Here is a 21,333-nt window from a genome sequence, read left to right as displayed (position 1 = left end):
CCTTTATCAAGGTGTGAGCAAACTGTAGGGAGGCACCAAAGGCTTTGGGTTTGGGCGCCTGCCTACATTGCGCTCACACCTTGAACGTCTTAAGCCCAAAACGTTGGTTATGTATCTTTATTATATGAAGTACACTGCTTGACTTGCTGAGTTTCCCCAGCATTGTGTTTTTACTTCAACCATGGTGTCTGCACACTTTCAGTTTTAATTTTATCTGAAACAGAATGTTGGTTGAAGATCTGAAGAGCTGTGTGCTGCCTGTTTAAGGAAAAGCTGGACAGGGTGGGTGGCTGGACCAGAGTTTGCAGTTAAAGCACACAGTAAATGCTGGAGGAACTCAGCTCATCTCGCAGCATCTGTAGGAGATAGATATATTACCATTGTTTCAGGCCTGAGTCCTTCTTCAAGATATAAACAAAAAGCAGGTAGGTGTCTCAATGAAGACTGGAGAAAGGGGAAAGATGGGAGGGATAGCAACAAAAATAGTTTGGATGTGATAAGAAGAAAGGTGAGAATTGATTTTGGCTCTGTGAAAGGAGACAGAGGGGAAAAAGAGAGAACTAGAGGAAAGAATGAAAGTGTGGAGAGATTTACTAGGATGTTGCTGGGACTTCAGGTACTGAGTTACAGGGAAAGGTTAAACAGGTTAGGACTTTATTCCATGGAGACTAAGTGTAGAAGATTACAGAATTATGATAGAGGTGTACAAAATTTTGAGGGGTCTAGTTAGAAGTTTGGTGAGATAAAAACCAGAAGACATGAGTCTTCTGAAAGGGGAAATGTTTAGGGGGAACTTAACATTAGGGCTTAACATAGAGCTCTACAAGATTCTGAGAGCAGAGATAGGATGTTCCCAGGGCAGGATCAGCAAACACCAGAGGACTTGTGTACAAAGTGAAGGGAGGGAAGTTTAGGGAAGGCATCAGGAGTGAGTGTTTTTTTTATAATTGGAGCATTTAAGAGATTCTTAGACATATGGATGAAAGAGAGAGGGTGATGAGGTAGGAAGGGTTTAGTATTATTTTGATAGGAATATATAGGGGTGCAGTGCTGCTGGAGCTCACTGGAGCGCATCTCTGGAACCTCATGGGGTGGCTCCTGCAACTCCTTGTCAACGTTTTTGGTGATCTCCAGCACAACATTGGGGGCTGAAGGGCCTGTACTGTACTGTAGTGCTCTCTGTTCTAACTTCACACTGAGGGTAGTGGGAGTGTGGAATGAGCTGAAGTGGTGAATGTGGGCTGAATTTTTACATTTAAGAAAAAGTATGAAGAGGTTCATGGATAGGAGGTATATGGATTGGACAGGGAATAGTCAGGCTCAGTCGAGAAGGGTCGAAGGGCTGCTTTCTGTGCTGACGGACGTGTTTGTGCCGGTGTTCCCAGCTGCTCCGATGTCACGGCAGCCGCAGCGCTGCCAGCCGTCAGCTGATGAGCCGCTTCACCCCCATACACACGCCGCGGCGCAATGACCAATCATTTCACCCCCCCACCCGGCACCGAGCGCCACCGCTGCCCCCCGTGTGTTCCCCCCTCCCTGGAGACCACGCCGGGTGTCCCCATGCAGCCCCGGCCCCGGGGGGAGGAGAGGGGAGGGGGGAATAGTCCTTTGTTTACATGCGCTGCCGGGGGCGGCGGAAGGAGGCGGCGGTGCTGCGAAAGCACCAGCTGTTTCCCGCCATTTACACCCATCTGATACAGCGATCAGCTGGCGGGCCACGCACACGGCGCCGGCCACGCACCCCGCACCCCCGGCCACGCACACGGCGCCGGCCCCGCACCCCCTTCCCCGCAGGACATGGAGTATTTCGTGGTGCCCGCCCAGAAGGTGCCCTCCTTCCAGGACTTCAGGAAGAGTGAGAAGGAGGTGATAGGAGGTCTCTGTAGGTGTGTACCGGCCCGGGGGTGGGGGTTCGCCGCTGGGGGGGGAGGCTGGCGCTCCGGGGCGCGGGGCCACGTGGAGGCGGGCGGGGGGCCGGCGGCGACTCCAGGGCAACGCGGAGGGAGGGAGACGCTGCAAACACACCCACGTGGGAGGGAGGCATCGCCGCCACGCTGCCCTCCTCTCCCCACCCCAGCGGGCTCTCACCCCGCCGCCGTTCGTATCGCCCCGCAGCACCGCCTCACCCCCGGAGCGCACGTGGGTTGGGGGGGGTGGGTTTCCTACCAGCGGGCGGATGCCCTTTAATTGGCTGCAAGGGGGTGGGGGAAGGGGATGAGTGTCCAAGCTATCCCCGTCGGCCGAGTACAGGCTGATCAGCCCCCGGCTCGGGCCGGGGATGAGGCCGAGTCCCGCTTCGGGCCTGCCTGCTTCTCCGCAGCGCAGCTGGCGTACCTGGCGTGAGGGTCGCCGGGAGTTGTAGTCCGTGATGTGTCCCGAGGAACTCTGGGAGTTATGGTTACAAGTCGGAATCCCCAGACCGACCTGCTCCTCTCTAAGTTCAATGCTGCCACTTATGGATTTACTCTTATTCTCGTCTCTCTCAATAACCTCTTGGGTGAGATGTCTCCTGAGTCAGTGTCACTTACTGGGTGATTAATATCATTCTCACCTGCACCAGTTTACACTGAATAAATATATCAGTAGATTACAACCGAGAAACGTCTACTTCCACTAAACTGACTAGTGCTAATGCTTCATGGATTGTAATTTCCTCCCTCTTCCCAGAAATTCTTCTCCATATATACACCTTTAAGATTTAAAGACAAAATGCCAGAGAAGCTTAGCAGGTCAAACAGTGACCTTTATGTAGTAAAGGTAAAGATACATAACCGACATTTCGGGCTTGTGCCCTTCATCAAGATACAAGAAAATGCTGGCAAGCGTCCAAACCAAAAGATAGGATGGGAGGGAAGGGTAAGTGGCAAGGCAGGATACGATAGGTGGAGAAAGGAGGGAGGGGACAGCAGTAATGAGGGGGATGATAGATCTCTACTGGTGTAAGAACTGGAAGGACACAAAAGGGGGAGGGGGAAGAAAAGGCCAGAAGGTTTAATGGAAAGCAGTAAAGTCAATGTTTGTGCCATGTGGCTGGAGGGTGCCCAGCTGGAAAATAAGGTGCTGTTCCTCCAATCTGCGGGTGGTCACGGTGGGACAGTTCACAAGGTCATGGACAGATATGAGTGTGGGAGTGTGACCCAGAATTGTAATGTTTGGTCACTGGGAGGTCGCTGTGGTTGCAAAAGAGCAGAGGTGCTGAGTGAAACGATCTCCCAGTCTGCATCCGGTGTCTCTGATGTAGAGAATGCCACAAAGGGTACACTGGATGCAATAGATAAGTCCTCTTGATACACAAGTGAAGTGATGCTTCCATGTGAAAAGCCTGTTTGGGATCCCAGACCGTAGTGAGGGAGGAGGTGTGGGCGCAAGGGTTGCTCTTCTTCCAGTTCCTTCATCCACACAGGTCTACCATCCCCCTCACCCTCATTACTGCTGTCACCTCCATCCTTTCTCCACCTATCATCTGACTTGCCACCTCCCCCTTCCCCCCCCCATCCTTTTGTTCAGACGCATGCTGACATTCTCTCATACTTTGATGAAGGGTACAAGCCCGAAACATCAGTTCTGTATCTTTGCCTTTGCTACACTGTTTGCCCTGCTGAGCTTCTCCGCATTTTGTGTTTTACTTCAACCGCTGAGTCCACAGAATTTTGTGATTTGGTTTTAAGAAATGCACCAATGCTAACTTGTACATTAATGATAGTAATTTGGCCCAATGTCTGTCAATCAGAAAGAGCTACCCAACCTCATCACACCGTCCAGCAATAGGTTCAGAGGCCTGCAGATCTTTAAATGCACATCATGCACCATTTTAGCTTTAATATTTCTTAATGGTATAGCTTCTGGAAATCTTGATGCTGTACACATAATCGTTAACAAGTACCGATTTTCAGACAGTTTTCGACAAGGGACCTACACAATCCACAATAACTCGAGTGAAAGGTTCACCAACAGCAGTAATAGGTTGTAATGGAGCCACTGGAGGACCCTGGTTAGGTTTTCGCCACAACATGACAAAAATTACATGTCCTGCACCAATTTACAACATCCTTCCTCAAACCAGGCCAGAAAAATTGTTTCAAAATCTTATCCAAAGTTTTCTTCACCCCAAGATGACCACTGTGGGCTAAATTTAAAATTTCATTCCGGTAATTTTTAGGAACAACCACCTGATAAATCACCCCCCACTCTTCATTAGCAGGAATATCAAGAGATCTCCATTTCCTCATTAACAAATCACCTTTAAAAAAAATAACCACAAGCCATTTCTCCAATCTCCTTTTCAGTTACTACTTTGTTTGTTAATTCAGCAAGACTTGCATCTGCTTTCTGCTGCTGAATTAACTCTTTCCTTGACAAATAAAAACCCTTGCTCTCACAATTATCCTTCTCTTTCAAAACCATTTCAGAATCACCTGGCAAATCTCTGTCAATTGGATCTTCATCTCTCAATAATTTCTTAGACATGGACCTTGTTACTGCACATGCAGGATTTATATCACAATTCTCTTCCAACTCATCTTTCCTAGGCCTGCTTGTTAATCTCAAAACTGACCCAACTTTATCTTCTGCCAAATCATTCCATAATAGAATTGAGACCCCCTGCATAGGTAACTTTGAAATTATTCCTACCACAACAGGTCCTTAAACTAACTCAGAATTTAGCACTATTCTGTGAAGGGAAATCCCCTGTGTCAGTGTTTGATCAAGAGATAAAACTCCTTGTACTAACAATGATTCTGCTGAACCAGTATCTCTAAGAATTTTAATGGGAACCTGTGATTCTCCATCCTTACTGAAACAAAACCATCTGAAACCAAAGGTTTGAAAACATCCATGACACCCTTGTCAGATTTAGAATCTTTGCTCTGCCTAAATTCAACTGTTTGAATACATGCTTCTGTTTTTCAATACTAGACAATTTGCAGTAAGATGATCAGGATTTTTTACAAATCCAGAAGCTCTGTCCCTTCTCTCCAGACTTAATTTCAGGTTTACCATCCTGCTCCACATTAATCCCCTGAACTTATTACTCTGCTCCACGTTAACTTTTTGAAAATGTCTACCATTTTGAAATGTATTTTTATGAATTAATACAAATTGATCTGCGAATCCAGCTGCATCCTGCCACGTAGCCAAATCTTTCTCATCCAGGTATAATTTAATCTCCTTCAATAGACAATAGGAGCTGGAGTAGGCCATTTGGCCCGTCGGGCCAGCACCACCATTTTAGATCATGGCTGATCATTACCATCAGTACCCCTTTCCAGCCTTATCCCCATAACCCTTAACTCCGTTACCCACAAGAGTCTTATCTAACTCTCTTTTGAACATAGTCAGCGAATCCGCCTCTACCACCCTCTGTGGCAGAGCATTCCACAGATTCACACTTCTCTGGGTAAAAAAAAAATGCTTTCTCATCTCCGTCCTAAAGGGCCTACCCTGTATTCTTAAACTATGCCCTCTAGTCCTCGTCTCCCCCATCATTGGGAACAAGTAATCAGACTTCACCTTGTCTATCCCCCTGATGATTTTGTATACCTCAATCATGTCCCCCCTCATCCTTCTAAACTCCAATGGATACAAGTCCAGTTTTTCTAGCCTTGCTGCATATGACAACCCTGCCATCCCTGGAACTAACCTTGTAAATCTGCGCTGCACACCCTCTATAGCTAGTATGTCCTTCCTCAAAATTGGAGACCAGTACTGGACGCAATACTCCAGGTGGGGTCTCACCAGGGCCCTGTACAACTGCAGAAGGGCGTCTCTGTTCCTATACTCCAATCCCCTCTTTATGAAAGCCAACATTCCATTTGCCTTCTTCACAGCTTTCTGAACCTGCATGCTAGCCTTCAGTGACCGGTGAACAAGTACACCCAGATCCATTTGCACTTCCCCACTCCCTAGCTTGTCTCCATTTAAATAATACTCAGCTTTCCTATTACTTCCCCCAAAATGAATAACCTCACATTTGTTCACATTGAAATTCATCTTCCATTTAGCCGCCCACTCCTCCAGCCTGTCCAAGTCCCTCTGCATTTTCCTTACATCCTCCTCACACCCCACACCGCCACCCAGTTTAGTGTCATCTGCAAATTTGCTCATGTTATTTATAATCCCCTCATCCAAATCATTAACATAAATTACAAACAACTGAGGACCCAACACCGATCCCTGAGGCACTCCACTCATCACATCCTGCCATTCTGAAAAAGACCCATTTACTCCAACCCTTTGTTTCCTATCTCTTAACCAATTTCCTATCCATGTCAGCACCTTACCTCCAATACCATGCTCCCTGATCTTGCCCACTAAACGCCTGTGCGGTACCTTATTAAAGGCCTTCTGGAAGTCCAAATACACCACATCCACTGGCTCTCCCGAGTCCACCCTCTTTGTCACATCCTCAAAAAATTCCAGAAGGTTAGTCAAGCATGACTTACCCTTAAGGAATCCATGCTGACTAGCCTTTATTCTATTATTACTGACTAAGTGTTCTGCTATTTCTCCTTTTATGATGGACTCCAATATCTTCCCCACCACTGATGTCAGGCTAACCGGTCTATAATTTCCCGTTTTCTCCCTCCCTCCTTTTAATTTCTTCAATCAAAATCAATTCTCTCAATCTTTTAAAATCATTATTTATTCCTTTGGAGGTGCATCAATGATCAAACCATACAGATTTCTTCAAAGCAAAATCCATATAAAATTGATTTCATGTTTTTATCAAACTCCTACATTTTTGTCTATACGCTTCAGGAACCAACTCATAAGCTTTCAAAACAGCTTCTTTAACTATATTGTAATTAGCCACTTGTGCAGTCAAGCTAGAGGATGAAATTTGTGCTTTTCCCTTCAATACACTTTGGAGCATCAAAGTCCTCTTTTGGCCATTTTGAGCTCTCAGCAACCTTTTCAAAAAGCTGACAATAGGTATCTGTATCTCCCTCATCAAAAGGAGGAACTAGATTTACCTCTTTACTAGGCAAAAACCTCTCCCCATGAGTTACAGCCTCAGCTCTCTTTCTTTCCTCCTTATTTTCATTCTCTCTAACTCATACTGTCTTTCAGCTAACTCTAACTTATTTTTTCAGCTTCTTCCCTTTGGCTTTTAGTCTCCCATCCTTAATTTCTCCAATTCCAATTGGAACTCACCAGATCTATCCTCAGGAAAAATCTTCTAAGTCCTTCTGAACAAAATTACCCTCATCTATATATTTCAGTATAATCCTCTGAATTTGTACTTCCCTCATTCAATATTTAACTTCATTCATTTTAATGCCTTAGGAATAACCATCAGTTCCTCTTTTCTCTTGCTCTTCAGCTCTGCAAGTGATGGTTCTGACAAAAACTCATCAATATCCATTGCTGCTGTTTTCCACACTCAAGCTTTAAATTAGCCTGAAAAAACAACCAATTGAGTAATAATCCACAAAACTTGTGGACGAGTCCCCATAAAATGTTATGGGCCCAAAGGACCCCAAAACCCAGCAGCAACAGACATTCACACCAAGATGAGGTTTTTAAAACAAAAGTTATTTTTAATCAACTTTAAACATGAAAATAGAATCAAACTTTAACTTAACTCTATTCGTATACTATACTCTCTACTAACCCAAATTACCCCTTTCTAATTCTAAGCGCACATGTATGTAATGTGTGTGTAAATTCAAGAAAAGTTCTTTGGTTCACAGTTCAATCTCACTTCTCCTTCTTCCAAGTTCTCTGGTTGCAGGCAATCACCATACTGTGCACAGAATTTAACATGTATAAAGTTCATCAAGCTTGGTGCTTGAAAGGTAAATGTTTACCGCTTATAAAGGTTCTTGTAGGGTTTGCAGAGAGAGATATTTGTTGCTCCAGGATTTCCACAACTGAGGTACCACCATGAGTCACCTCAGGGTCTTGGTGATGAAACTTGCCCCATCAGGGTCTTCTAGATGGTAACCTCTTTCTTCAAGCTACCACTGAGTTCCATTCCTTCCTCTATTTCAAGAGAAACATCAGAAGATAGCACTTCCAGCCATCTACTGCTCTGGAACTTGCTTTTATCAGTTTCAAACAGTTTTCCCTGGATTTCACTTTTCAGTTACTTGTCAGTGTCCCACACACTGACTGACTGAGCTGTTAACTCTCTCTCTTTTCCAACTGAAACTCCAAAGAGAGCATGTGTCTTGTGTCTTGCAAAACCCCCACCTTCTCCAGCAAACAACAGGAATTCTTCTTCTGCTCCCATCTGTTGTTAGATAAACAAAATCCAGGAGTGACCTTTCTATGAGCAGAAAGGGTACTGATAGACAGCATGACTCCAGCAAGACAATGGTCAAGCATTTTATGAAGTCAGTTCAATTAACACCTACTTATGAAAGATGCTTACATTCTCCAGAGATCCTGCAATGTGAATTCTTCAGTCTTTCAAATAAGATCTGTTTTAAAATGTGTGTATGTATGTGACCTACTCTAAATCTTATAAATTCTCCCCAAATATTAATATTGTTACATAGCAAAAGATAAAATAATTGTGAAGGGAATTGAATAAAGATGGAGGGAAGTTGTAAAGGCCATCGAGACAACATCTGCAATATCATTTAGAACATTGATCGTTTTTGAGGAAGGATGTAAATATGTTGGATTCGGGTTGGAGAAGTTAACATGAAGCTGGAGAAACTCGGCTGGTCAAACAGTATCCTTTATGAAGCAAAGATAAAGATACATAACAAGCGTTTCGCGCTTGAGCCCCACATCAAGGTGTGAACAAAACACCTCGGGTGACTACCAACATTTTATTTATACCTTGATGAGGGGCTCAAGCCTGAAACTTTGGATTTGGTGCCTGTCTATATTTTGTTCACACCTTGATAAAGGGGTCAACCCTGAAATGTTGGTTCTGCATCTTTATCTCTTCTCTATAAAGGATACTGTTTGACCCGCTGAGTTTTGTGCTTTTTACTTCAACCACAGTGTCTGCAGACTTTTGTGTTTCACTTCAGCTCAGACAAGGTTCCCTTGACATGCTTCGGTTCTGTGTGGGGAAAGGTTGGACAGGCTAGACTTGTATGTGCTGTGTTGGCATTTAGAGTAACGGAACTTGAATTAAACTTATCGTCTTGAATGGTCTTGACAGAACGTATGTGGGAGAATGTTTCTTTTGTTCTGAGGGAGAATCCAGAATGGGGTTGCCATTTAAAAAAAAATAGAGGTTACTATTTTAATATGGATGAGGTGAAATTTTCTTTTGAGGTTGTAAGTCTATTGAACTCTTTCAAAGTAGAGACTGATAGATTATTGACAAGTAAGTGGTGAAGGATTACCCAGGGTAGGCAGGAATGTAGAGTTGATATTAGAATTATATATTCCAAAAAAAAACTCCCACCTTCTGGAGTTAAACAAGAAAGTCTGCAGATTCTGGGATACTGATTACTGACAAAGGGCCCAGTCTGAAATATTGGTTATCCTTTAACCAACTGCATAACCTGCTGACTTTCTCCAGCACATTTGTGTTTTGAACCTGAGTTTATCTTTTTTAAATTTAAAATTTAGACATACAGCACATTAACAGGTCCTATCGGCCCACATGCCTGTGCTACCCAATTACATCTAATTTACCTACACCCCAGTACATTTTTGAATGGTGGGAGGAAACCTACGCCGATATGGGGAGAACATACAAACTCATTCAGACAGATTTTGATTCGAAGCCCGGTTACTTGCGCTGGAACAGCATTGCATTAATCGCTATGCTAACCATGTCTCTTGAGGTGCAACACTGTGGAGGGAGCTTTGCTTTTGATGTACATGCCATGAGTGTGTTTAATGTGTCTATCAGAGATGGTCAAAAGTAAGGTGTGTAAGCATTATATAGCCTCATTCCCCTACACAATAATCCTTTTTGTTTTAGGAAAATCAACTAAAATTGTAGACAAGTACTTGGTTTGCATTAATTCTACATCAAACATTGTAAACTACTTAAATTATATTTCAATTCCTTAGAAAGAGATGGTTTAGGGTTGAGGGGAAAATACATAAGCCAGAATTCAAATGGCAGAGCAGACTCGATGGGCGGAATGGCCTAATTCACTTGTATGACTTAGGGTGATATAGTATTTTCTGTGCATCTAACGTGTTATTTTTTTAAATTTTGCTATTTGATAGGACAGTGTAGAATACAGAGAGGTTTACTGTGATCATCTCACCAATCATTTTGGATGGGAGAGGGAGTTTTACTCTGTATCTGACCCACTGTTGCTGAACTTCGAATGTATGACTGGATAGTTGCTTTTGTTTGGTGAGCTACCTTCTGGATCTGAGCCCAGACCTTTGAATGGTCTTTACATAGAATTTTTGGATTAGTATATATTTTCTTACTGACTGTACTTTTGTCAATTTTGCTTATGTTGTGTTTATTGATTGCCCTTTTAAAGGTTTTGACTGGGTATATGATGACACTGTTTACCTGTACAAGTACAAAAGAGCTGGGGAACTCTGTAGGTCTCCCTATCAGTGTTTTTACTACATTCCCAGCATCTGCAGGTGTTCATGTTTCACTCCATTTAATTGATCTAGTTGTGCCGCTGTGGGATTTGCACTCCCATGAGTTTCAGTGATTGTATTTGGTTGTGCTAATGAGGTTCTTGTGTCAATATTCTATTTGTCTCCCTCAATAGTATTTGCCCAGTATTTGGTTGTCCTTATGCACATTTGTGCTTGTATGTTGTGTCAATGTTTACTGTGTTCGAATGCACTCCTCGTATACACCTGTAAAATAGTATTTTTGACAACCATGCTTAATCTATGTTTGATTGTATTCATTCTGTCTGTCCGGAGAACTGAAAATGTTAAATGAGGAGACTAGAACAGTCATTGTAATAGTAAGAAAATTCTGCAATGCAAAATTTCAGACTAAGTTTTTGAAGGTGCATACCTTAAATAATTTTTTATAAGTCATTTGACAAAAGCAGAAACTTGAGTGCTTCGTACTGTCACATTTTTAAAAGAGTTGAATAATTAAGATCTTGCATCTATATGTACTTCCTGCCAATGGTTTCTGCTCTGAAAGCTGCTGGTAGTGTACACTCCCACTTAGGTAGGAGGGTGTAGCTACGACCTGCCTGGCTCATTACCTGGCTTCACTGAAAATTATAATGGAAACAAGAATGATCCTAGTTCTGTGATTTCCTGCCCCAGGATGATAATTGGCAGATTATTAATTCTTATTTATTTTGCATGAGGTTAGACAGGAGAATGTAAATCAATTTCCTAATGGACCAGTAGTCACAATGGCGATCATTTTAAACAGACTGTTCACCCATGGCATTGGGCAAGGTTCAAACTTTGAATTTATTTCAACAAAGTACTGGTTGTACAAGTGATTACTGAGGTAAGGTAAAAAATCGATTACTGAGGTAAGGTAAAAAATGTCCCAACTCCTTTTTCAGCTTGGCTAATATTCCACTGTCCCAGGAGTCTCAGAGAGACCAAGAGAGGAGGATACGGAGAGAGATTGCTAATAGCAATGAGCGACGGCGAATGCAAAGCATCAATGCTGGGTTTCAGTCCCTGAAGACACTGATACCACACACAGATGGCGAGAAACTCAGCAAGGTTGGGTACAAACCCGTCTTTAATTTTTTTTTCTTTTTAAATTCAGACATACAGTGCAGTAACAAGCCCTTCTGGCCCATGAGTCCGTGCCACCTAAATATCTCGAATGACCTTCAACTCCTGTATGTTTTTGAAGGGTGGGAGGAAACCCACGCAGACACGGGGACAACGTACAAGCTCCTTTCAGACAGTGCCAGATTTGAACCCCAGTCCCAATTGCTGGTGCTATAATAGCATTGCACTAACCACTACGCCAACTGTGCCGTCTTCATTTGATCTTCCAGGTGTCTGTTGGGGAGCAGTTGGGCACATAAACAGATAGTATTGGAGAGGGATTACCATTATTTTGGTGTATAAGTTGAGTGAAACTATGGTGGATATACTTTTGAGATAAATTCACCAAGAAAACCAGATTGATGTCAATTCGGCATATGTCAATGCTGGCAGCAGCTCCCCAATGCTGGCGCCACCACTCCCTGACACCTCCCCATCACTGGGCGCCACCATAACTGCTCCTACCTGGGACCCTGAGGTTGCTGTCATCACTCCTGCCTGGTTGGCTGAGGTTTCTGCTCCTGCTGGGAGCACGAGGTGGCCATTCCAGCTCCATAGGCCGTCACCATTGCTGTCTGGTAGGCTGAGGGTTTTTTAAACTTAATTTACAGCTTTGTTACTTGCAATTGGGGTGTTTTAAAATTTTTTGGGTTGTTCCTGGGAGGCTTGAACAGCCCGAAAAATGGGGGTCGAATTGTAAGCCAGTTGATTTATACGCTGAAATACACAATTTGTTGCTTGGGTTGGGAAAAGGTTGCATTCTGAGATTGGGGATTGGAATTGTATCAGCTAGAATCTGGAGGAGAGGTGTGTTTCAGATTATTCTACTTTTCAATAGGTTCAACAAGTTCCGTCAGTTATTTGTATTTAAGTGACAATCTTAGACATGCACAATGAGAAAAACCTTTCAGTGCTGGGATTTCCTGAATTTCCCCCCAATGATCAGTTTCTCTTGAAATGCATGTTCTCTAAATAAAGGAACTAACCCAGACTCTGTGATGTAGAGATGAATGTTTGTAATCTATTTTTTTCCTTTTCACACAGGCAGCAATTTTGCAGCAAACTGCTGAATACATCTTCTCACTCGAGCAAGAGAAAACACGACTACTTCAACAGAACTCCCAGCTGAAGCGTTTCATTCAGGTAACCACGGGCTGGGCAGGGAGCAGGACAGCAACTGCTATTTTTGCCAGAGTCTAACTGAGAATAACTAGAACAGCCTTACTGTGGCAGGTTGAATATGGATGTCCAGAGTTGACACGAGTTTGCACGCACGAAGGGCACAAGTCCCCTTGTTCTCCTTTGCCCCATGAGGGGGAAATAGTTATACTCTGTCAAACCCCTGAGAATATTGCATTCCAATGAGATTAGTTTCATTCTTTGAATCTGCAACATGCTCAATCTGCTCAACGTTTCCTTGTAAAACACTCATTTAATACCACAAATCATATCACTCCAATACAAGTCCCTACTTCAATAAGGGGAGGAAAGCTACCTGTAGTTCTGACCAACATAGTCCAACTTCAGTATGATCTCTATTCTTCTGCTCCAAGCTCTTTCTAATTAAAAAAACAACTTTCTATATTTCATGTAAAAATCCAGACAGTATTCTTAAAAAATCAATTTAGTCAATATTCTGCATTTCTGTTCTTCCCATCAAACCTCATATTTTCCCACATTTGCTCTGCCTCCCAAATTTTTGCTTAACCTAACTCCATCACTTTGTTGGTTCTTTGTGTTTTGATGTCATTGTATTGTTAGAAAATTAGCTACAGTATATTATATCACTTCATTAATATAAACTATACACTGTTAGGGTTCCAGCATTGATCCCTATGGCTCACTAGTTACCAGCTTGTCAACCTAAAAATGACCCTGCGGTCAGTGTACTGTGCAGTGAACGAAAGAAAAACCACACATAAGCTGTGTGTGAGCTGTACCAACCAACTGTCATGAAAGCAAAGACTGACTTTGCTTAATAGCTGCACTCTTGCACCTGAGAAGAGTTTTGCCTGCATTGTGTCTGGATTAGCTGCTATTGTGTTTAATTGAGTTTTTCTTTTGATGCAGGAGTACAGTGGCTCTTCTCCAAAACGGAGGCGAGCAGAGGATAAAGATGAAGGAATTGGCTCCCCAGATGTCTGGGAGGATGAGAAGCTGGAAGACCTGAAACGGGAGATGATCGAACTGCGGCAGCAGCTGGATAAAGAGCGCTCAGTGAGGATGATGCTGGAAGAACAGGTTGGTGTGAGCTTGATTTGATACTCTTTCATAAATCAAGCAGCAGTGTGAATGTAAGCAGACCAGGAAGTCCCAGATGTTATCCAAGCTGTCAGACAAAGTTCGTTCCGTGGATGGGGATGCCAAAATAGATCCCTGAGTTTTATTATTATCTGGGAACAATATTGACTTTTGTTTAGATGCAGATGTTGTTCAGTGTCAGATTAATCTTGGATAAGACCAGAAGATATGGAAGCACATTTGGCCTGTCGAATCCGCTCCATCATTCCATCATGAGCTGATCCATTCTCCCACTCAGCCCACTCCCCATAACCTTTGATACCCTGATTATTCAGATACCTATCAATCTCTCCCTTGCATACACCCAACAACCTGGCCTCCACAGCTGCCCATGGTACCCCTCTGGCTAAAGAAATTCTTCTGCATCTTTGTTTTAAATGGGTGCTCTTCAATCCTGAAGACGTGCCCTCTTGTCCTAAACTCCCCTACCATGGCAAACGATTTTGCCACATGCACTCTGTCCAGGCCTTTCAATATTTGAAATCCTCCTGAGGTCTCCCCTCATTCTCCTGAACTCCAAGGAGTACAGTTCAAGAACTGTCAAATATTCCTCATATACTAATCCTTACATTCCAGGAATCATTCTTGTAAGGACAGCACGTTTGGCATAATGGTTAGCTCAATGCCTTTACAGTGCCAGTGACTGGGGTTTGAGTCTCATGCTGTGTGTAAGGAGTTTGTATGTTCTCCCCATGTCTGTGTGGGTTTTCTCGGGGGGCTCCAGTCTCCTCCCACTGTTCAAAATGTACTGGGGGTTGTAGGTTAATTGGGGTTAAATTGGGTGGCATAGTCTCATGAGTTGGTGGCCTGTTACTGTGCTGAATATCTAAATAAATAAAATGTTCTCTGAACCCTCTCCAATGCCAGGAAATCCTTCCTTAAAACCGGAGCCTCAAACTGTACCCCGTACTCCCAACTGAGGCCTCACCAGTGCCTTATAAAGCCTCAACATCATATCCCTGCTCTTGTATCCTATTCTTCTAGATACAACTGCTAACATTGCATTCTCCTTCTTCACCACCAACTCCACTTGGAGGTTAACCTTTAGGGTATCCTGCACAAAGACTTCTAAGTTCCTCTGCACCTCCAAAATTTGAATGATCTCCCTATCCAAATAATGCTTTGCCCTTTTAATCCTTCTACCAAAGTGCATGACTGTTCACTTTCCAACAGTGTATTTCATTTACCAATTCTTTGCTTATTTTCCTAATCTCTGGGTCTCTGCAGCTTCTCCATTTCCTCCTCACTACCTGCCCCTCCAAATTTAGCCATAAAGCCATTTATTTTGCAGTCCAAATCATACAATTTAAATAGAGGTGGCCCCAACACTGACCCATGCAGAACACCACTGGTAACTGGTAGCCATCCAGAAGAGGATCCCTTAATTCCCACTTTTTGTTTCCTGCCAATGCTCTACCCATGTTTGTATCTTTCCTGTAATTTAATGGGGTCTTATCTTTTGAAACAGCCTCATGTGTGGCACCTTGTCAAAGCCTTTTAACATCCACTGCATCTCCTTTGTCTCACCTGCTTGTGGTCTTCTTAAAAAATTGTGGTATGTTTGTCAGGGAAGATTTTCCCACTAAGGATGCTGACTTTGGCCTATCTTGTCCAGGTACTCCGTAATCTCCTCCTTCACAACTGAATGCTCCATGGGGTATCTGAGCGAAGTATGATGGGGTAGTTGGGGTCTGTAGAATAGTATGAGGAGAGGTGGGGCAGTCGTGCTGGTGAAGTGCATTAAGTGTGACTTCCTGTTCACTCTTTCACCACCAGATGTGAAGCGTGAATATCGGATGGATAGCTAAGCTTCCTATTTTAAGACGACCTCTGAAAAGTTTCCTTCTGCGTTCTACTATTCTGACAAAAGCTGATCCGTGTGTTGGCAGGTTCGCTCACTAGAAGCCCACGTGTACCCAGAAAAGCTAAAGGCCATCGCACAACACGTGCAGTTGCAGCAACAGCAACTGGAGCAGTCCAAGATCCTTCAGCAGGGCGAGCAGCAGGACCCTGAGCCCCGTCATATGACGCAGGTCAGCCCTCCACCTCTGAGGCATCGCCTCCTTGTTCAATGAGATGGGGGAACACTATGTGCAGAAGCACAACCATGGCAAGTGTATCTCTAAACTCCACATTGATCGAGAGCTGAGCAGTGAGGAGGACCACCATATTATGACGAGCCAAAACCAGCTGGAGCTTTGGAATGGAAATTCAGATTCTGATTTGGCTAACTAAAATGGCCACCCACCTTAGGACTCTGCTCAAAGTTCATGGCTCCCCGTGAAGCAATCAATATTTTTTTCTGTACCCCCGCCCCCCCTCTTAAATGTGTTGTGGACCCCAAGGGGTGATCTGTATGGCTCCCGTTGAGATTGGCTGGTTGAGAGGATGCTTGTGAATGGGAGACCATAATTAGACCTCATAAGCAACTGCCACAAGAAAAGTAGAAGGAGAAATGATGCATAAAGCAGTGAGTTCGACTGTCCTAAAAGAGAATGTACTGGAAAAATACTAAATAGATCAAGCAGCATCTTGGAAAGAGAAACAGAGTATTTCATCTTGAAGTTGCTTTGTCAGAACAAGTCGACTCCTGTTTCTGTGTCATCTCCAGGATTCCCAATCCAAAGAATGCTGAGTCCACTGGCACTGGATAACAAAGATTTTGCTTCCTGAACCCACCCCTTTGGAGTCCTATATAGATTTTGGCCTGCTGATCATGAAAATTACGATAACATTTTCCTATCACTTACTTTTTTTTTAGATACATCCTATTTTGTGATTTCCTGTCATATTTTAAGCCTAGTAGTATATTGCCCACAGAGCCAGCTGCTTTGGTCAGTCCAAGCATGCCTGGGCATGCACTCAGTGCAGGTGCTATGCAAATATAGTCTTAGGCCTGGGCATGCTTAGTCAGGATAGATGTAGACAGGCTATAAAAGCAGCTCACATATACAGATGCTGTGCATTACATTGAATGCATGTTGATCCACATGTTCTTCAGGCAATAGCATAATGAGTGTACTTAACAATAGCATTTATTGCCTTTGGGAAGTTTCAATACAGCAGAAATGTCTCATCAGTGTTGCAACAGCTGTGATACATTCTGTTACAGATGTGGTGCATATACACTTAATGCTAAATTCAATAAAAGTTATTTAATGTTTCTCCAACTTCCTACGAGATACCTCAAATTACTGTTGTGTTCAACTTGAAGTTGTCTATCATAAATCCCCAATTTTTTTTTCAGAAAGCAAACCTTTTGAAAACATTGTCCAGTGATATTCCAGAAATTTAACTAGTTTTTCCATGTATTTATAATTTATTAATAGGAAAGGTGGTCATTTTAGATTAAAACAGTACATACTCAAAATGGTCGTCACTGTCTAAGATTTGAGCTTCAATGATTATCATTTCTGCCTTCTGCTAAAGATGGGAGAACACTTCTCAGTTAATTTTTTGTAAACTATACTTTTCCCCTTTCTCTTATGATCGTCCAGCTCCTGCCGGCACACCTCATCCCAGCATCAACCCATCATCCCACTGTCATAGTGCAGACACCTCCACCTCCATTACCTTCACACCAAGTCACTGTGGTAACAATGGGACCATCGTCGGTCATCAACAGCTCCTCCACTACATCAAGACAGAACTTAGACACAATTGTGCAGGTAAGGCTGTTGCCCTTGTACTATTGCCAAGAGGTAGACTTGAGGAATTTTAGGGATCAGCAAACTTGTGCCTGAAAATTAACTAAAGAAGAGAAAGGCAGAATATCAGAATTTACTCACGGGGAATAATAAAGGGGAATATAAACACATCTGCAACAGGGAAGCAAAATAGAGTAGGATCGCAGAGGCAGGAGAAATATTAAAATGGGGAAGAAAGACATAACTACGAGAGTAGAGAAGTATTAGTATTTGTCATGCCTTCTTCTGGGGCTATCCATCCCATAGGATGATGATGGTTCCTTTCAGTCAGTTTGTGGGGTTTGATATGTGCGTCAGGCCTTACAAAATCCAGAAAATGTGCCAGAAATAGAGGGACACCAAGGGTCTAACTATTAAAGAGGAATTAATGGGGGTTAAAAAAGCTGGCAAGTCCTTTGGATGCTGGTTTGCATCTTAGGATTCTAAAATAAATGATGGCAAAATTAGTGGAAGGATTAGCGCTGATTTTCCAAAATTCCCTAGTTTCTAGAGCAATTCCAGCAGATTGGAAGGAGACAGATGTTACATAGCTATTATGAAAATTATGTCTATGTGGGAGAGGGAGAATAAGAAACTTTTGAGTGATTAGCTTACTATTTTGGGGAAAATACTGGCATCTATCATTAAGGCATGGTAATAAAACACTAAGAAAATGATTAGATAGAAATGACATAGAATAATGAAAGGAAAATGTTGTTTTATGAGGCTGCAGATGGATAAGCAGTACCAATAAATTTACATGAGGTGGTGTCTTAATAAAGCAGCCTCTATCCTCCAAGCACCCGCCACCCAGGCCATGCCCTCTTCACTCTGCTACCATTGGGGAAAAGGTACAGGAGCCTGAAGACGAGCCCTCAGTGGCACAAGGACAGCTTCTTCCCCACTGCCGTTAGATTCCTGCATGAACAATGAACCAAAGACACTGCCTTACTTTTTGTGCAGTATTATTTTGATTTTCTTAATTTGTAGTAATGTGGTAAGATGGTTATAGTATGAATGTTTGCACTATGACAATAAATTCTGATTCTGTATTTTGAAAAGGAATAATATAAACTACCACAGAAAAGGTCACTATAAAAATGGAAGGTGTGGTTGGGGATATTATTTTGGATTGCACGAACTAACAATTGTCTCAATTTTGTAAGGGACTAAAAAGACTTTGTTAGCACATCATTCACTAGACAATGGTAAATTCAAAATAATAGTTTTTATTAAACTAATGCAATTTCTTACCCATCTCTAACTTAAACTCTAAATTTAAACCCCCACTATGCACCAATGTAAATGTGTGTGTGTGTATGTCCCAAACTCTGAAAAGTCCATTTTTAAAACCAGTAACATTTTGGTCTTGCTTGAAGGTCTTAAATTTTCAGTTCAGAAATAATTAGAACGCTTTTAAACTCACAATTCTTTTGATGAGTTGTCCTTCTGAGAGATTTTCCTTCGTATGAGTGATTTCACAAACTCCCTCTTAAATTGCCTAAACATTCCGGAGTCTGTTTAGTTCTCTGGAATGCAGACTTTTGGAATCTGTGTTCCAAATGTTGAAACTGCCCTCTTTATCTTAAAGAGACAGTTAGGAGTGGTCTTACTTATTTCAAAGGCACTTATTCTGTGTTTTCTCCTATTTCAGGAGTAACATAGGCAGCTTTTTCCCCCTCTGCAGGAAATATTGCTGCTGGTCAGTTCTGCATCTTAACAGGATGGCATGTTTTCAACTGAACTCTTTGTCTTGGATTTCAATAATATATTTCTGGTAAATCTCTCATGTCACATACTATGGTATGTGACATCATTTCTGTCTTTGAAGTTCATAATTTTTTTTAACATGTATGTGCTAAAAGTCCACTTGTGCCTCTGTGATGTCTGTCCACATGGACACAAAACGGCCGTGTGTTTACATAGGTGCTTCTGAAAAAGCACCCATTGTTTCCAGTATCTCAAAAACCATCATAAATCTTTTCATCTTCTGACTTCAACTTAAAACAGCAGCCATTCCATCTCTACAAATGGCTCTCCATCTTCATCTCAAAGAACCATGTGTTTTAAAAATGCTAATGTGTTATGTTTATGCTTAAGCAGCTAACAGCTGTAAAGAACTACGTATCTAGAATGTAAATGAGCCCTGTCCACCTAAAACTAACATATTAAACCCTATCTAGATAAAATATAGTTTTAACATTAAACTAAGGATTCATATTAACCCAGATCCCTTACAGGATGCATATAGGATTAGTTAATGGACAGAAAACAGAGTAGACATAAACATTTTTTTATTCTGGTTGGCAGGCTATTATCAATGGGGTGCTAGTATTACTTCTCAGCTAGTTAAAATCCATGTTTATAACTTTGATAAAAACTTTCTCCATAGCTTATTGCACTTTTACATTTAAATTTAGACATGTAGCACGGTAACAGGTCCCTTTGGACCACATGCCCATGCTGCTCAATTACATTCAATTGCCCTTGACTCCGGTACGTTTCGAACAGTGAGAGGAAACCGGAGCCCCTGGGGAAATCCATGCAGACACAGGGAGAATGTACAAACTCCTTATAGACAGCGTTGGATTTGAACCCTGGTCCTGGTCTTTGGCGCTCTAATAGCATTGCACTAACCTATACGCTAACCATGGTGCCCACTTGTGGCCTGTCCTTTCTGCACTGTTGAACTAATGCACGATCTCTTTAAAATGGCAGGCCATCCACCACATCGAAGGGACTCGAGAGAAGCCTGAAGAAGAGCAGCGAAGAGTAGTCATTGTCCAGCCAAATCCAGCCTGGTCTGATACAGAATCAGACAGGGAGGAGAATGAAGCAACAGAAAATATTGAGCTAGGCAAGGAAAAGGGGCCTGTGGAGAGAGTCCTTCCGTGACACTAGAGCTGCATCACACTGCAATCAATCCAGGTGGCATTCCTGTGTTTTTCTCAGAAAAAGGAATTAAAAAGTTGGAGTCTCTTTTGGATTTTCCCAATACTGTAAACAGTCGAAGCCTGGAGTGATAGGCTATTGAAATTTGGACCACACCAGAGAGGATTTTAAAATCCTTTCTCCTGACTACCTTGGAATCCATAGCTGAAGAGTTGCTGAAGGATATTTTAGCATTCTTTTTTGTTCTGGGAGAGGGGGGTGGAATTTCAAGCACTTACCAATTTGTTCAGTCCAGTGAGAAGAGGTCCTCTCAGTGTGACTGTGCACCCACTTCAATAATCACCCCCCTTTCTCGTACTGATGTAGTTAATTTTTTTTAAGCAGTGTCTTTTCATGTAGTTCATTTGTTAAGTTCCTCCCATCTCTCCCTGTATCTGTTCTTGAGTTGTATGTTGAGACGAGGTTTGTGTTCGTGGAAAAACTATTATATTTTGTTAAAGAAAGTGGAAAAAAAGGCACCTGCCTTGCTAAGAGAGAAATAAAATTTGTACTTTGTTTTTATTTTATTGATATTTTGTTTGATTACATGTTTAGATGCAAGTGTGCACAAGATCTTTATTTCTCAGAGTTATCCTTGGAGTTTTTTTAATAGATTTCTTGCGTTACGCTTCCAGATATCATTTATTTTAGATTAAACTCAGTGAAAGCCTTTATTAAATGGAATAGAGTAGATGCAAACAGAGCAATGGTAACATTTTGATTTTATGCAGCAATATAAAATGTAGACTATTTGGTATCT

The 21,333-nt window shown here is 42.4% G+C and overlaps 2 protein-coding genes across 5 annotated transcripts in view; one reads left to right on the top strand and one right to left on the bottom strand.

The window, feature by feature from the left end:
* Nucleotides 1-21,333, bottom strand: part of LOC138746838 (zinc finger protein GLIS2-like) — a 274,859-nt gene that overhangs the window by 126,948 nt on the left and 126,578 nt on the right. The gene's annotated exons all lie outside the window — the stretch shown is intronic.
* On the top strand, nt 1,479-21,104 carry tfap4 (transcription factor AP-4 (activating enhancer binding protein 4)). 2 transcript variants are annotated; one of them, XM_069906693.1, is made up of 7 exons: nt 1,480-1,886; nt 11,436-11,601; nt 12,700-12,798; nt 13,726-13,896; nt 15,846-15,989; nt 17,454-17,624; nt 20,361-21,104. In XM_069906693.1, the coding sequence occupies exons 1-7, from the start codon at nt 1,798-1,800 to the stop codon at nt 20,535-20,537; spliced, it is 1,017 nt and encodes a 338-aa protein (XP_069762794.1). In that variant the 5' UTR covers nt 1,480-1,797; the 3' UTR covers nt 20,538-21,104. The 2 variants fall into 2 exon arrangements, with proteins under 2 accessions (XP_069762795.1, XP_069762794.1); XM_069906694.1 differs by lacking the exon at nt 15,846-15,989 and having other exon boundaries at nt 1,479-1,886.

The sequence above is a fragment of the Narcine bancroftii genome, chromosome 12 (genome assembly GCF_036971445.1).
Source record: "Narcine bancroftii isolate sNarBan1 chromosome 12, sNarBan1.hap1, whole genome shotgun sequence".
Taxonomy (NCBI): domain Eukaryota; kingdom Metazoa; phylum Chordata; class Chondrichthyes; order Torpediniformes; family Narcinidae; genus Narcine; species Narcine bancroftii.
This window is presented reverse-complemented; position numbering and strand designations above follow the sequence as displayed.

Bases quoted from the DNA above. Each gene is read 5' to 3' on its own strand.
- tfap4 (XM_069906693.1), top strand. From the start codon at position 1,798: ATGGAGTATTTCGTGGTGCCCGCCCAGAAGGTGCCCTCCTTCCAGGAC. The intron at 1,887-11,435 runs GTGTGTACCGGC...CTCCTTTTTCAG, and splicing joins GTGATAGGAGGTCTCTGTAG to CTTGGCTAATATTCCACTGT. The intron at 13,897-15,845 runs GTTGGTGTGAGC...GTGTGTTGGCAG, and splicing joins GGATGATGCTGGAAGAACAG to GTTCGCTCACTAGAAGCCCA.